Source organism: Mirounga angustirostris, unplaced genomic scaffold (genome assembly GCF_029215605.1).
Source record: "Mirounga angustirostris isolate CCGP_5_RB_7025 unplaced genomic scaffold, mMirAng1.0.hap1 SCAF_4, whole genome shotgun sequence".
In the NCBI taxonomy this organism is placed as follows: domain Eukaryota; kingdom Metazoa; phylum Chordata; class Mammalia; order Carnivora; family Phocidae; genus Mirounga; species Mirounga angustirostris.
In genome coordinates this window covers 119,225,703-119,243,133 of record NW_026991712.1, presented here as the reverse complement: position 1 = coordinate 119,243,133, position 17,431 = coordinate 119,225,703, and the positions used below count along the sequence as shown (strand labels likewise).

The following is a 17,431-nucleotide window of genomic DNA, read 5'->3' as shown; positions in this document are numbered from 1 at the left end:
ATAGAATCCAGGAGTAGACCTTCACACATACGGTCAAATGATTTTTGACCAAGGTGTCAAGAATTGGGAAAGAAGAGTCTTCAACAAATAGTGCTGGAACATTTTGATATTCACATACAAAAGAATGAAGTTAGACCCTTACCTCACATCATATATAAAAATAAACTCAAAATAAATCAAAGACTTAAATAAAGGACTAAACCTATAAACCTCTTAGAAAAAACAGGGGAAAAACTTCATTACATTGGATTTGGCAATGGTTTCTTGGATATGACAGTAAAAGCAAGGCAAGAAAATACAGACAAATTGGACTACATCAGAATTAAAGACTGTGCAAAAGACACTATCAACAGAGTGAAAAGGCAACCCATGGAATGGAAGGAAATATTTGTGTCATATACTGGATAAGGGATTAATATCCACAGTATATAAAGAACTCCTACAACCTAACAACAACAAGCAACCCAATTCAAAAATGGGCAAAGGACTTGAATAGACATTTTCCAAAGAATATATATAACTCAATGAGCACATGAAAAGATGTTCAACCTCACTAATCATTAGGGAAATGCAAATCAAAACCACAAGTAGATACCACTTCACACCCATTAGGATGGGTGTTATAAAAAACAAACAAACAAACAAACTAGAATATATAAAGTGTTGGCAAGGATGTGGAGATACTGGAACCCTGTGCAGTGCTGGTGGGAATGTGTTAGGGTGCAGCTGCTATAAAAAAACAGTAAAGCAGTACCTCAAAAAATTAAACATAGAATTACTATATGATCCAGCAATGCCACTTCTGGGTATGTACCAAAATGAATTGAAAGGAAAGACTCAAACAGATACGTGTACACCTATGTTCATAGCAGCATTATTCACAATAATCAAAAGATGGAAACAACTCAAATGTCCACCTGGATAAACCAGATGTATATATACAGACAATGGAATATTATTCAGCCTTAAAAAGGAAAGAAATTCCAACACACGCTGCAATGCAGATGAATCTTGAAGATATTATGCTAAGTGAAATAAGCCAGTCATAAAAGGTAAAATACTGTATGATTGTCACTTACATGATGTTCCTGGAGTAGTCAAATTAATAGAGACAGAAAGTAGAATGGTATTTGCCAGATGCTGGGGAAAGGAGGAATGGGGGAATTTTTATTTAATGGGTACGGAGCTTCAGTTTTGAAAGAGCAAAAAAGTTCTGGCGATGGATAGTGGAGATGGCTGCACAACACGTGAAGGTACTTAATGCTACTGAACTGTACACTTAAAATGGTTAAAATGATAAATTTATTTTATGTATATTTTACCAAAATTAACAATAATAAATAAATAAACAAACAAATAAATAAATATGCTCATTATCCCTTACACTCAACCATCCCACTGCTGGGAATTAGTCCTATGGATATTCTGCAAAATGATAAGCATGGGGACTGGACATTTGTACTGTTTGTATTAGTAAAAGATTGGAAACAAACATCCACTAACAGAGGACTTACATGTCTATTAAGTAAAATGACTATTTTTTAATTTTCTGTGAATGGGTGGCAGTGAAGAACACAGTGGTTTTTGGTGGATTAATAGTGTAGAGTATGTTTCTGAATGCATAGTAAGGTACCAGCAATTTTAAATGTTAACCCAATGAAAAAGGCTTTTATTCCCCCTCCCAATAGGCATTAGAAAGAAATGTCATAACACTTAGTCACTCATAAATTTTCTTGGCAGTACACATATTTGTATAATTCCCAATACAGTCCCAAAGCCTAGCTCATGCCTGGCACATAGTAGGCATTCAATTTGTTGAAATTATTAATGTTTTCCCAAGGATAGTCTTTAGTGAGGGCAGGCTGAGAGAGACTATTAAGAAGATTTGCTGGGGGAAGACTTTCAGCAAATCTAAGTGCCCACATCTGAGTGTAAAACTCTCATTAGGTGCAGTGAAGGAATCTGAAAGCAGAAGCTCCCTCCATGTGCTCTTGTTAGAGAGAACACGTTCTCACATGAAAATCCCTTAAAGTTTATAAACATGAACATAAAATAGAATATAGAGAATAAGAAGTAATCAGATTATTGGCACTAATGAGGGGAATTAGGATTCATTATACCTTGGGGGAATGAAATCTTCATAATTCTTCCCCAGCTTATTTGAATAACATTTAGATCTAATCTGAGCACTCTAGTATTTTGAGGAACAGTGTTATTTTTAAGGTTTCTGAAGTCTTAAGATTACTGGATAGGGTAAACATTGATGGGATAAGAACTGATTTCAGGTCATACCCCTCTCCACAGCGGAAGTAAACCGCTTGTCCTAGGGAACCAGGACTATACCAGCAGCTGCAACCTCTATATTCACCAATCCAGGTTTCACAGTTGACCCTCTAATTGGAGTAAATCAGTTGAATACCTCTTATCTCATTTAATTATTTTTAATGATTACTGTTTCCACCCCCCACTCTAACACACATACTCATCTTGTTCTTCCCTGCTCCCCACCAATCATTTTTGGTTACCTTTGACAGCCTGTTGTAGATTTGTTAGTTTCTAAATATTTTACCATGTGCGCTGAGGTCTGGCCACCACTGTGATAATATCCTCAAACCCAAAAGCACCATCAATATATATTCCTTTTCCTGAAACACTTTTTAGCTATTCCTCTTTAGGAACTTGGGCACGTTACTTTACTTCCATAGGTATTAAGAAAAGGGAGTTAAACTGGATTCGAGGTTTTCAAACTTATCTTGACCCATAGCAAGAAATATATTTTTACTTCATGATAAGGCTCACCCCAAAATACATATATTTAACTGAAAAGTTTTACAAAACCATATTTATTCTTACTAGGGTTGATATACTGAATTTTTTTTTTGCTTTTTTAATTGAAATAAAACTCACATAACATAAAATCCACCATCTTAACCATTTTTTAAAGTGTACAATTCAGTTGCTTTTAGTAATTCACTATGTTGTATAGCCATTATCACTACTTAATTTTGGAATATTTCCATCACCTCTAAAAGAAACCTCACACCCATCAAGCAGTCACTCCCTGTATTTTTTTCTTCTTTCATTTAATTTCATTTTGAAAGAATTCTGAATAAGATTCACTAAACTGTTCCAATCCATGAGCGTGGAATGTTTTTCCATCTCTTTGTGTCTTCCTCAATTTCTTTCATAAGTGTTCTGTAGTTTATAGAGCATAGATCCTTTACCTCTTTGGTTAGGTTTATTCCTATGTATCTTAGGGTTTCTGGAGCTGTTGTAAATGGAATTGATACCTTAATTTCTCTTTCTTCAGTTACACTGTTAGTGTATAGAAATGCAACTGATTTCTGTGCATTGATTTTGTATCCTGAAACGTTGCCGAATTGCTGTATGAGTTCTAATAACTTGGGGATGGAGTCTTTTGGGCTTTCCACATAAAGTATCATGTCATCTGCGAAGAGAGTTTGACTTCTTCTTTGCCAATGTGGATGCCTTTTATTTCTTTTTGTTGTCTGATTGCTGAGGCTAGGACTTCTAGTACTATGTTGAACAATAATGGTTAGAGTGGGTATCCTTGTCGTGTTCCTGACTTTAAGAGAAAAGCTCTCAGTTTTCCCCCATTGAGAATGATATTCGTGTGGGCTTTTCATAGATGGCTTTTATGATGTTAAGGTATGTTCCCTCTATCCCTGTACTTCAAAGAGCTTTTATTTATTTATTTATTTATTTTAAAGATTCTATTTATTTGACAGAGAGAGAGACAGACAGTGAGAGAGGGAACACAAGCAGGGGGAGTGGAAGAGGGAGAAGCAGGCTTCCCGCTGAGCAGGAAGCGGGGCTCCGTCCCAGGACCCTGGGACCACGACCTGAGCCGAAGGCAGACGCTTAATGAGTGAGCCACCCAGGCGCCCTGAAGATTTTTAATCAGGAAAGGATGTTGTATTATTTTGTCAAATGCTTTTTTAAGAAAAAAGAATCACTAATGAGTCACAAGTCAGTCTCAAATAATGGCTAAATAAATTACTAAGAGAACGTCTATCTCTAATTCTATGATCCTATTCCATTCTAGACATTATTTCCCTCCAAGTGAAATATTCTATCTTGGAGGATTCCCACTGAAATTTTCCAAGAGATGCAACTTGCTTTTTAGACTCATTTATTCATTCATTCAACACTTATTAAAAGCTTGGATGGAAAAGAAATTAAAAAAATAGAGAGTTCACAATCTCATAATAGAAAGAGACTGGCATGAAAATGATTATCAATACAAAGGGGAAGTTCTACCTTGCAGTGTGATGAGAAGGAATTAGGAAGAATCTCAAAGAAGATATGATCATAAGTTGACCTTAGAAAAAATATATAGGTATTTTCTCATTGACATTTAGACTCCTTCTCAGGGTTACACTGCCGCTTTCCTACCATGGCCTGTGCAAGTCCCAGGAAGATAATATAAGGAAACTAGCTTTCATACTGACCAAGAGGAAGGAAGACAAAAAGGAAAGAAAGGAAGAAAAGAAGGAAATAAAGAAACTAAAATTTATTAAGTATCTACAATGTGACAAGCACATATATTTTCTTATTTAATCCTAATAATTCCTCAAAGTATATATTCTTATCCACGTTTTGTTCAGAGCAAAAATCTCTCATACTACTTCATTTTGGCTGTATAGGAACACATACAAACATTTTTCAAGTGAGACAGGGCTACGGTGCCACAAAGTTTGGTATTTCAATGTGAAAACTTTCACTAAACACCTCTAATTTGCCAGTGATCTTTTAGGACTTATATCAAAGTCATTATAAAGTGAGAAGAAAACTGATGAAGGTATTTGTAACCCATGCTTTGTGGAGAGCTAGCGGGGAAGGAGGACCAGAAGTAGAGAATACTTTAAGATTAGAGACAGGCATTCCTACTGATGCTCATGCCAGGGAAGGTTTCAATCCCCCAGTCAGATGGCCAGAAACGGGGAGTAATTTTTAAAAATCATGGGCAATGAAACTCCTGTTTCCAAGGATATAATCTTCCTGTGGCATCTTGCTTGAGAGTTATTCTTTGCCCTGATGAAAAGCTAAAAGGAATGAAGCATTTCTGGCCTGCTGAGAATAGACCACAGTGATCCACCTGCTAGAACTGTCAAAGATCCAAACAATACTAGAGCAGCATGTAGAAATAAGTAAGGCCAGAAAGCATAGGACTAGGCCTTGTTTAGGATAATACAGCCAATGGTGGATCTTTTTTAGGCAGGAAATCTGAACAAGGACCATTGTATTTGACCAGGCTGCTGTAAGAGTGGGGCAGGGGTGAAGGTTGGGGATGGAAGGAGACCTCTTGCAGGAAGAAGGAAGACAAATAGATTATTGAGTATGAGAGTGAATTCAAAGCATGTGGGGAACCAAACTTGGAACTTTAGAGTCCAGGAGATAACAGCTGAGAATGAGGCAACAGAAGCATTGCTTCAAAGATAAGGATAGAAAAAAAAAAAGAAAAAAGATAAGGGTAGAGAGCTCTGGGTTGTCATAGGTAACAAGCAAATACATAAATCCGAGGGCTTCTACAGCCACCAGCAACTGAGAAGGATTCACGTAAGGCCTAAGAAGTGGATTACTGTTTGGTAGAAAAAGACATTTAAAAAAGGAGAGCCAGAACTCAGAAGCAGGGAGAAATGGAAGGAGTTAGTATTTTTTTGAGCACCTATTATGTCAGGCACTGTGCTGTGTGCTTTACTTCTTATTTAAAACTCATGGGACACCTGGGTACTTCAGTTGGCTGAGCATCCAACTCTTGATTTTAGCTCAGGTCATGATCCCAGGGTCATGGGATTGAGCCCCGGGTTGGGCTCCCCCCTCAGTGGGGAGTCTGCTTAAGATTCTCTGTCTCCTTCTGCCCCCTACCACTCTCTCTCTCTCAAATAAATAAACAAATGTTAAAAAAGTAAAATAAAACTCAAATCCACCCAAGAAAGTAAGAGACCATTCCCATTTTATAGACAAGAAGTCTGGGGTTTAGATTTTGTTACTGTAGTTGGGAAGACTCTATATCGGATTAGCAAAAAGAACAGAGGTAGGGAAGAGAAACACCTTTTAACAGGGAATTAGAAGAAGCTTTAAAAAGCTTTAATGTAATATACTAAGATAAAGTAAACAAAACCAAGAAAACTTACCCTTGGGCCTGGTGCTCCAGGTGGACCCTATAACATAACAAATTTTAATTTTTCAGTAGAGATCTCAAACCAGGCAAGCATATAAGCATCAATGTAAACAGATATAAATGTAAATAAACTCACTGGAGGCCCTGGTTGACCTCTTGGCCCTTGGGGACCCTAGAAAAAATGGAGACAAAGCACAGTATGTATATCTTATGCTTTCAGTTTGGTATAAACAAGACAACTAAGATTCAAACTCTACCACTGCCTTTCCTGTGAGGCAGGTCATAAGATTCAAAGTTGCTTTACTATATTGAAGTTATATGCTCTTTTTATTCAACTTTCACACACATTCATGAACAAGCTGGATATTTCATGTTTTATTGATATTACTAGGAACTGAATTTATTCGTTTTAATAAACAATTATAAATGTAACATTTAAAAAAGTTAATACTGCTTAAGTATGTTTTTCCTGTTATTTCTATCTACCATCCACCTTATCAGCAAAGATGGAAACTTTCATGTTCTTAGACACCTCCTTTTCCATCAACATCAACCTATAATTTGGCTACCTACTACTATTGAATTGACCTCCAAATCTCTCCAAAATACTACTTCTCCGTCTTCACAGCAACTGTCGTAGTTTAGTGTTAATCATGTGTTATAGGGCGCCTGGGTGGCTCAGTTGGTTAAGCAACTGCCTTCGGCTCAGGTCATGATCCTGGAGTCCCGGGATCGAGTCCCGCATCGGGCTCCCTGCTCAGCGGGGAGTCTGCTTCTCCCTCTGACCCTCCTCCCTCTCGTGCTCTCTGTCTCTCATTCTCTCTCTCTCAAATAAATAAATAAAATCTTTAAAAAAAAAAAACTTAAAAAAAAAAATCGTGTGTTATACACTGAATGTTTGTGTCCCCCCTTCCCCCCCCACCCCGCCCCAGTTTAACATATTAAAGCCTTAATCTCCAATGTGATGGCATTTGGAGGTGGGGTCTTTGGGAGGTAATTAGGTCACGTGGAGCCCTTATAAATGGTAGTGACCTTCTAAGAAGAGACACCAGAAAAATGATCTCTCTACCATATGAGGATACAGCAAGAAGGCAGCTGTCTGCAAACCAGGAAAAAGATCCTCACTTGACACTGAACCTACCAGCACCTTGATTTTGGACTTCAGAGCCTCTAAACTAAGAGAAATAATGTTTGCTATTTAAGCCATCCAGTCTATGGCAATTTGTTATAACAGCCCTAGCCAAGACATCACATTTTGCTTGGACTCCTAATCTGACGTCCTGACTTTATGCTTTCTACTCTGCTAACTATATTTTACTTATAAAATGGACATCTAATCAGGTCATTATTTAGTTAAGATTATTCAATGGCTCTTTATTGTCTAGAAGATAAGTTATAAACTTCCTAACAGTGATAGCTACTATTTATTGAGAACTTGCTACATACTAAGTCGTGTGCTCACTTTTTGAGAACTAACTATATGCCAAGTTGTGTGCTATATTTCAGTTAAGAGAATGGCAACCAGCAAATAACCGGACAGAGCTAGGATTAAAATTGAAGTCAACTGAATAAAAAAGTATATGTTCTTAATCAATGTATACCACTGCCTCCTCTTCAAAATATGGGCCTCACCTCTACTTACTCCCCCCAACACACCTACACTCCATCCATAACCAACTACTTATAGATCTCTGAATCTTCAAAGTTCTTTCACACATGCTTTCTTTTGCATGTGCTATTTCCTTGACCAGGAATGCTCTTCCTTACTTTCTCTGTCTAACTCTAATTTCTCTTCCAGTATGTCTTTAAAACTCTATACCCACCTTGCTCACCCCTCCCTGGCCACCTTTCTCCCGTTCAACCAACCACTTCTGCATTCCATAGTACATAACAGAGTGGAAAATCCCTAGGAACCCTTAAGAGTGTCTTAGTCACTTTTTCATTTTCTGGAACAAGAATAGTGACTACTTTGTAGCAGGTGTTTGAAAATTGTTATTGAATGAATGGATATTGTTAAAATTAACTAGTATTAATTTAGAAATTAGAATAATTAAAATGTGTAGAACAAAATGTGAAAAGTTATATTGACAGTTTTCAAAATGAAACAACAGTAATTGGGGTGCCTGGGTGGCTCAGTCATGAAGCGTCTGCCTTTGGCTCAGGTCATGATCCCAGGGTCCTGGGATCCAGCCCCACACTGGACTCCCTGCTCAGTGGGAAGCCTGCTTCTCCCTCTCCCACCCCCCTGCTTGTGTTCCCTCTCTTGCTGTCTCTTTCTCTGTCAAAAAATCAATAAAAAAATCTTTTTTTTTAAAAAAAGAAAGAAACAAGAGTATTCACTGTTAAGAATGTCTGCTCAGGGGTGCTTGGGTGGCTCAGTTGGTTAAGCGACTGCCTTCGGCTCAGGTCATGATCCTGGAGTCCCAGGATCGAGTCCCGCGTCGGGCTCCCTGCTTGACAGGGAGTCTGCTTCTCCCTCTGACCCTCCTCCCTCTCATGCTCTCTGTCTCTCATTCTCTCTCTCTCAAATAAATAAATAAATAAATCTTTAAAAAAAAAAAAAAGAATGTCTGCTCAAACTATGGACTCTGAGAAACAAACTGAGGATTCTAGAGGGGAGGGGGGTGGGGGATAGGTTAGCCTGGTAATGGGTATTAAAGAGGGCACGTACTGCATGGAGCACTGAGTGTTATACACAAACAATGAATCATGGAACACTACATCAAAAACTAATGATGTAATAACATAACATAATAATAAAAAAAATGTCTGCTCAAGGCGAGCCTGGGTGGCTCAGTTAGTTGAGCATCTGACTTGGGCTCAGGTCATGATCTCAGGGTCATGGGATCCAGCTCCACATCCAAGTCCCTGATCAGCGGGGAGTCTGCTTGTCTTTCTCCCTCTGCCCCTCCCACTGCTTGTGCTCTCTCTCTCTCAAATAAATAAATAAAATTTTAAAAAAGAAAAAGAATGTCTGCTCGGGGTGCCTGGGTGGCTCAGTCATTAAGCATCTGCTTTCAGCTCAGGTCGTGATCTCAGGGTCCTGGAATCGAGCCCCGCATCCGGCTCCCTGCTCGCTCGGCGGAAAGTCTGCTTCTCCCTCTTCCTCTGCCTGTCCCCCCAACTTGTGCTCTCTCTCTCTCTCTGAAATGAATAAATTAAATCTTAAAAAAAAAAAGAATGTCTGCTCAAACTTTCACTTATTTGATGGTCAGCTGAATGTTAAGATGACATTGAGTCAAATTCAGATTATGGTTAACAGATGACAAGACACAATTTATCTTCAGTTGAGATTTGAATAATGTTGATGTTATGCTTGACTTATATTAAATACTGCCAGAGCTGTTGATTCTAAATATCCTGTGACAACTAGAGCCAACAATAGTAACTTAAAAAATGATAGAGTACTCCAGTACCATGCTTGCTGGCCATTTCTTAGTTTGCATGGCTTATGATTACAATTGAAAGTAAAGAATGTACAAAACTTGTACCTCAGGAGCTGCATGATAAATTACAGAAATGTCTTATCGGAGATAGCCTTTAAATATATGGAGGCTCAGAATGAATTTGGCCGCGTAAGTTTCTCCATTCTGGAACAACATTGTAAAAATAAACAGTTGACATTCCACCCCACTTGGCATATTTCTGATATTTGCAAAATCTCTCTGGTGGTTCAGGACAAAACATATGTTTTATCTTTGACTTTGAAAGAGGAATTTATCATAAAAAGAAGAAACTACTTCTACTGCTGATTTTATTAATTTCTTTTCAGCTTGTTATCCAAAACAAGTCAGGTCATCGCAAATATGATCAAATGAAATACTTGCAACCAAACAAGACAGAGCAAGACAACCCTAAGAAAATAACTACATAGAACAAGGCAATTAGCCAAGTAAAACAAAATATTATTCAAAAATATAGCATTTATTAGTTTTTTTCTATTCCTTTAGCTCACTCTCTCTAGATACTATAGAAAAAGTATCTAAAGCAGTTTATAAAAAAGCAGTTTAAAATGAAACTATGATTGTCTATGTTAATTTCCTAAAGGGAAACCAAATTAATGTGAATGGTTATGGTGATAATTTGGCCATAGTCAAAGCACTACTATTGGAAATAGACTCTTTCCATTTAATCCCAGAATTCACATTTGATCCTCCAAAGGTAACATATTTTTTCTTACTCTTTAAAAATACTGATAAGTGCACGTCCTTGAACCCGAGTATGTTAGACTTTGCCTTTATGTAAATGCAATCTTGACTTAGTTTCATAATCTTCACTTTAGGCTGGCTTAGGTACAGAGAGCTTCCTTATTCTCATTTATAAATTGAGCAGCTTACATTATAGGATGTTTAGTAGCATCCCTAGTCTCTACTCACTAGATGCAACTAGCAACTCTCCCTTTTCTGCAGTTGTGACAACCAAGTATGTCTCTACATATTGCCAAATGTCTCCTGTGGTGTGTGTAGTTGGGGAGATGGCTCCTGGTTGAGAACCACTGATTTAGAGGGTTTAATTGGTAATTTAGTAATATTAAATAATATTTATTAGAAGTAATATGATTAGGATGGAATCAGTGAATTATAAGGAACAGAAGATAACTACAATTAGGAATGTACTCATGTGGAATCTGCCATATAAATGGCTGAGCTATTCTTAATGTATGTATGTATGTATCTATCTATCTTATACCATCTTCTTGCCCAAGTTGCTCCTAAAGCTTATTTTCTGAGACATACTATAATTAATAGAAAAGTACAATAGTGTGGGAATTGGGAGACCTGGGCTCTGGTCTTATCTCTGTACCTAATTAACTGTATGTCCTTGAGTGAGTTGCTGCACATTTAAATCTCAGATATCTCAACTGTAACAAGATTTGGTGAAGATAAATCTCTAAGATTCACTTTAAAATTGTGATTTTCAAACATTTTATCAATTTTCTTCTTCATATTTTATATTTGAAGAAAGAAGGTGACCACACACATACAAGTTGGGAATTTTAAATTTGAAGTTTGTATGAATATAAGGAAGTATGTACTTGAATTAAAAGAGGTGGATATTTTTTATTTGGATGAATTATACTATCTATGAATTTTAAAAAGAATCATATACATATGTACTTTAAATTCTTAATTTGTTAATATTTAGGACATATTTTCCCATAACTTAGCTTTTCCTTATAAGGCATCTTCTTCACTTTCAAACTGGAGGCAAATAAGATAATTCTGCTAATCAAGAACTGTAAAGACACATGAACTTATAATATGTGAGAAAATGTCAATTGTATTCTTCAACATTTTACTGATTTTCATTAAATAATATGCTATAAAAATGAGGCAGCTAATCTAAAAATTTAAATGCTGAGATCATTCTCTATTTTTTCCACTTCTGTGGCTTTAAGCTATATGTTTCAAGTTGTGCCATTTTGTCAAAATCCTTTTCAGATGATTGACACCAGGGTATTATTTTTGTTATGAGTTAAAATTTTATTTTTTTACTAATTGTATCTTATATATCTGTTGATCATTTTTGCATTACTTACTTCATAAATTAATCGCATTCTAACAGTGTTTGGTGCCTCATGGAAACCTGGAGATTTTTATAACTTTTTAAGATTAATTTGCCATTAACATAATAGTTTTGAAGCAGGGGAGAGGAAGGGGTTCTACACACTATATGCTAGGAAGGCTTCTTAAGATGTCATAAAACTCTGGGTCAGTTTAGAGCATATATAAATATATAAATATATATATATATATATATATATATATATATATATATATATATATATGAGTGCGAAGACTTATTTTTAAAATAGTCCATAGGCAGGCAAATATGGAGCACATATAGGCAGATATGGAGCAAATATAGAATAGAAAGGAAAAAGTCACTCTTTAATATATGGCAATACAAAAACAACTTTCTTAGCGCTGGAGAGGACCTATTTGGGACCAACACTAGAGTTTATAATGTTAAATTGTAGAAGATATAAAGCTTCCTAGCCAAGAAACCCAAATTTATTCTAAAGGGGCTACATTCATGTATTGTATAATGAGCTGTAACCTTTTTTTTTTTTTTTTAACTTTAAGGCATTGAGTAATGATTTGGTCTTGGTATAAAATGGCATAGCTTTATAAATTCTTATGCCATCTTCACAGAAGATTGAAAAATAAGATTTATAAATCCTGCTTGATAGATTCTTACATTTCTGATCTTTGTATGAAGAGTGAAGTATCATATTTGTCTCAATACAATAGATCTTGGCTAATAAAAATTCATTCCAAAAATGCCCCATGTACTGGTATTATTTGAGGCTCACTGCCTTGAGGATATATTCGGAAACATAATAGGTACCTAGAAGTCTTTAGGCAGTCAGTTACTTAAACACAGAAATGGAAAATTCAATTCAACAAATAAACAATTTAAAATTTATCCTCGAGAGTCACTCATATTATACAGATTCTTCCTTTCAAATGTTTAAAGACAACTATCATGTCCCAACACCTCAAATGTTTTCTGATTCATTCACCGGTAATTTACTAAATATTTATTGAACACGAACTATAAGGTAGGCACCACCTTAGGTGTTGCAGACACAGCTTTATAACAAACAACAGATAAAATTGTCTGTGTCATGGAGCCCATAATCTAGTGAGGAGAGATATAAAAAGCAAGAAACCCAAATAAATATGTAATATGTCAGGTTGCAAGGAAGCAGATTAAGAAAAGATAGGGAATCTCAGGCAGATGGGGGCATTGCTATTTTACATAGGCTAGTGAGAAAAAGCCTCTCTGAGAAGAGGACATTTAAGTCAAGACTAAGGAACACTTCCCAGGCCTTGTACTATGTCCTGACTACTAGTTATTATGTCCACAGGTGGCAGTTGGGTTGAGGATAAAGTGTGAGCAAGTAAGTCCACCTTGAGCAAATTATCTTTAAATTACAACTTCATGAATAGGAACTACAGGGATAAAGAGCATGGGCAAGAAAAAAGCAGGTGCAAAACTCGGGAAGTGAAGAGAGAGCAGTGAGAACAAAGGAAAGGGATGCTCAGGTTGCAGAAGTCTGGCTAGGGCAAAACATTCCAGCTATTTTGACTGTTTTTTCCAGGACATGGCTCCCAGATAGATCACTGATCTGAGAGAGCCCTTCTCTGAATGTGCTTTACTTTTGTCCATGTTCCCCTGTGGGGATGGCCTGACTGGTGCCACCACCTGCTTTATTCTGGATGCCATATGTCTATCAGCACAACCTAAAATTTCAGGCATCATCCGCTGAATTTGCAATCCATCAGAGCCGCTGAATTTTCTTTCATACGATATGCCTGTGACATTGCCATAGGGCCTTGAGGTTTCCTAACCCTGATTTGATCCCTCTGGGGATTCTTAGGCTATCTAAAATCACTTAATTTCTCCTCTTCAGCTACTTAACATAACTGCAACTTACTTATTCTGAGCCCCAAGCATACCCTACGGTGAAAAGAGAAAATGTCAGCTGTCAATGTAATTTCATTACCTTCTAAGCAAGACTTTTCTGCAACCTTTAAGTTTATTCTTATTTGCCTTCTGTACTTGGTTTCGCTCCCCCTCATTTTACTCCATGCCTGCACTCTGTTTAAGCTGGTGCTTTAGTAAGTTCAGCAGAATCTCTGCTGGGAAAGTGGCCTCTTTACAAAATATCTCCTTTAGCCTGGAAGAGCTGGCATCCCAGAAAAGTAGGAAATAGTGCCAGCGTAAGCCATATAGGGCCAGAATGTGCTATGTACCTTTTGTCCATCCTCTCACAATTGTTTCCAGTTGGCTGCAGTATATAGCTCATGATTTGCTTCTGCTTTGCCCCTCTTGGGCACTGACTGCACACAGCGGCCATACCCCTAAGGCCACCTGGCTGTGCTCCTACCCAGCACTGGTATAGAAGGCTCACAGAGCAGATGCCTGACGCCCGACAAGGCAAACATGCCATTTCACACAGTGCCTGGCAAGAATTTGACTGGCAGGTTCTTAAACATGTTTAGGGGTTATATTCAGGTCTCACTACAATGTGCCATATAGATTAGTTCTACTTCCTGAAAACTGTAATTTTGTTTTTACTCCCCAAGTATTAGAGACATAATAATGAAAAAAATCAAACAAGGCCCTTGCTTTTATGGAACTGACATAGCCTAGTGACAAGTGATACTATAACCACAAATTTAAACTTACAGTTTCACCTCTAACGCCTTTTTCACCTCTGGGTCCCTACAAGAAAACAAAAAATGTTGGTTTAGTGCTACTGAGTTATCTACCCAATGTAGTTGAGGCTATATACAGAAACATGATAACTTATGTTTTTGTTCCATCTAGCAAGACTTCTTTAGCAAATTTATATAAATTCTAGTTTCCTTTTCCTAAAGTAAGCAAAGCAAAACCCAAACAAAAACAATTTATTGATTTACCATGTTGTGCACAAAGTGAGACAGGGATAACAAGCACTCAGTTAAGTCAAAACAGCTGATCTGACAATCAACTACAGATCGATTTAGAAGGGAAGTTACCAGATTAAATTCTTCTAATATTTGTTTACTTCAACCTTTGAAAACCTTGTTTCTAGGGTGATGTCCTCCTTTTCTTTCATTTTCTATTTCTATTCCTCCTCCTGAGCTACATCCCACAAACTTTGCTATGTTGTATACAAGAACATTCAGTTTGAAATATTTTCTAACTTTCCTTGAGACTTTCTCTTTGATCCATGGATAATTTAGAAGCACATGGTTTAAATTTCATGGAGATTTTCTTATTATCTTTCCAGTTTACTGATTTTTACTTTAATTCCATTATGGCCATAGAACATACCTTGTATGACTTCAGTTCTTTTAAGTTTAGTAAAAAGTTTTTTAATGATTCAAAATATGGTCTATTTCAGTGATTTTCCATGTACACTTGAAGAGAAAGTATAGTCTGTTATTAGACGGACCTACTATTTAAAAAATTTCTGCTAATATTTTTGTTTTCATCCTTGTGGAAATTATATATGTATTTTTTATTTTAAAAATGAGATACTACTATTCATCTTTTCAAAACCTGAATTTATACTTTCACAATATGTTATGAATATTTTCCATATTAATCCACATTCTTCCAGATAATTATAATGCTTATTTGTGCTTAATAAACTATAACCTTTTTATTGAATTTCCTATTAGATTATTTCTAATTTTGGTCATGATAACACTGTGACAAATATCCTTGTACTCTATAAAAATTGTCCTCCAGAAAGTTTGTTTGAGATTGCATGCATGCCTGCAATATATGGGAGTGTATGTCTTCTGACACACCATGTACTATCGTTCTTTGTTCATCTTGCAGGCTAAAAATACGATCTCATTACTTCACCACTGATATCACTTCTTTTGTGTTTCCTGTCTTGTTCTGAACTCCTTTTAAACCGGGATATTAACTTTCAAAAACTAATTTTTAAGATACCTTTATAGAACTTGTTTTTATGCCCCCCCCAACCTCCAGCCCAGTATTAACAAATTGGTATGTACGTTTTTTCATACCGTTTTTCCTAATCAGTATTGACAAATATATTTATGTATGTATGGGGTGATTTGTTATATTTTATAATATTGATATCATATTATATACTCTTGTATGCATCAGATTTTTCACACTTAATACATCATGAACAACCACAAGGCAGCTGAACTAGATATAACTGTTTTTAATAGTTGCGTAGTATTCTATGAAATGGCTAGACCATGGTTTACACAACCATTCTTTTACAGATGAACATGTGATTTCAAGTTTTGCTAATACAGCCATTACTGTGAAAAAAATCTTTGTAAACATTCCTTAGTGTACTGAGTGCTTAATTTCCGTGGCACAAATTCCTCCAAGTGGAACTGATTGGTCATAAGGTATATGCACTTACATTTTAACAAATATCTTTCCATGAAGGCTATAATTCACATTTCTACTAGTGATAAACTGTTCTCCCTAATACCCTCCTGGTAAGTTAGATGTAATATCTTATTATTACTTTAATTTGCATTCTGTGACTGTAAGTTAGGAGAGCATCTTTCCAAATAAATATTGACCTTTTGGATTTGTTCTTCAATTTTCTATTGAGTTTTCTATCTTTTTCATACCAATTTGTAAGAGCTCTTTATACATGAAATCATTATATGTTTTTGCAATTACTTTTCCCCAGCTTATATTAATTTTGCTTATGGAATCTTTTTCCATTCAAAATTTTAAAATTTTCAAGCAAACACATATTCTGTTCTTTTATATAGTTTTAAGATTTCCTTTCTTATATAAAAGGTCTTCTCAACCCTTAAGCTACACTTTAGCTTTGTAGATTTTTTTTATACTTTAAAGTCTTTAAAAAAAAAGATTAAAGAAGTTGGGTGAAATAGGGTTCCAATTTCTTACAGCAACAGTAGGACTAAAAATAATTCCATCTCCTTTCCCTATCACTGGTATAGGAATGGGCATGTGGCTGATCAATGGACATGAGGAAAAATGCTATGGGAGACTTCTGGAAAAAAAATTTATTTTTTCCCAAGATAGGGCTGTTTTCACTTTGGATAATTATGTCTGGATGTAATTGCTGAGAAATTGTAGTCATCTTGCTAGAAGCCTAATTATGAAGCTAACACTCAGGATGGCAGAGTAGAGACATGGAAAGAACCTGGTCTTAGATAACATGATTAAGTCACTAAATTAACCAAATCTGAAGCCCTTCCTACCTCTGGGCTTCCTATATGTGATATAAATTTCCTTATTATTAAAACCAGTTTGATTCTGGGTTCCTATTAATTTACAGCCCCAATCATCCAGATATACCATTTTTGTTATAATTAAATTCCTATATATTCTGAGATCTAATTCTGGGCTCTAGCCTGTTTACACTCATCTATTTGTTTATTCCTTTGTACTACCATATAGTTTCATTTACAATGACTTAGAAGTAATGTTTCCTTATTTGGAAAAGCAAGTCTTTCACGCCCCACCACAATTTTTTCTTTTTTCCCACAAAGTATTGGCCATTCTCAAGTGCTTATTCTCTCATAGTGAACTTTTCTTAGAAGTTTCTTTAGAATGGAAAAAATGGAATATGGAAAATATTTGGTGTGCATGTTGAATATCATAAGGACCTTTAAGAACTATCTATAAACAAAAGATATTTTAATTGAGCCATTTCTTTATTATAGTTTCCTTGACCAATTAAATTTTCACATTTTTTGACAGAGGAGAACAATCATTCAGTAATTGCAAATATGTGTTTCTTAGCTTGCTGAAGAA

The 17,431-nt window shown here is 36.1% G+C and overlaps 1 protein-coding gene across 1 annotated transcript in view; it reads right to left on the bottom strand.

The window, feature by feature from the left end:
• COL24A1 (collagen type XXIV alpha 1 chain) overlaps window positions 1-17,431 on the bottom strand; it is a 391,649-nt gene that overhangs the window by 23,013 nt on the left and 351,205 nt on the right. The window contains exons 53-55 of the mRNA XM_064588890.1: window positions 14,345-14,380; window positions 6,282-6,317; window positions 6,159-6,185 (exon numbers count right to left, since the gene is read on the bottom strand). Coding sequence (XP_064444960.1) covers window positions 6,159-6,185; window positions 6,282-6,317; window positions 14,345-14,380 — 99 coding nt within the window. The remainder of the gene's footprint in view (window positions 1-6,158; window positions 6,186-6,281; window positions 6,318-14,344; window positions 14,381-17,431) is intronic.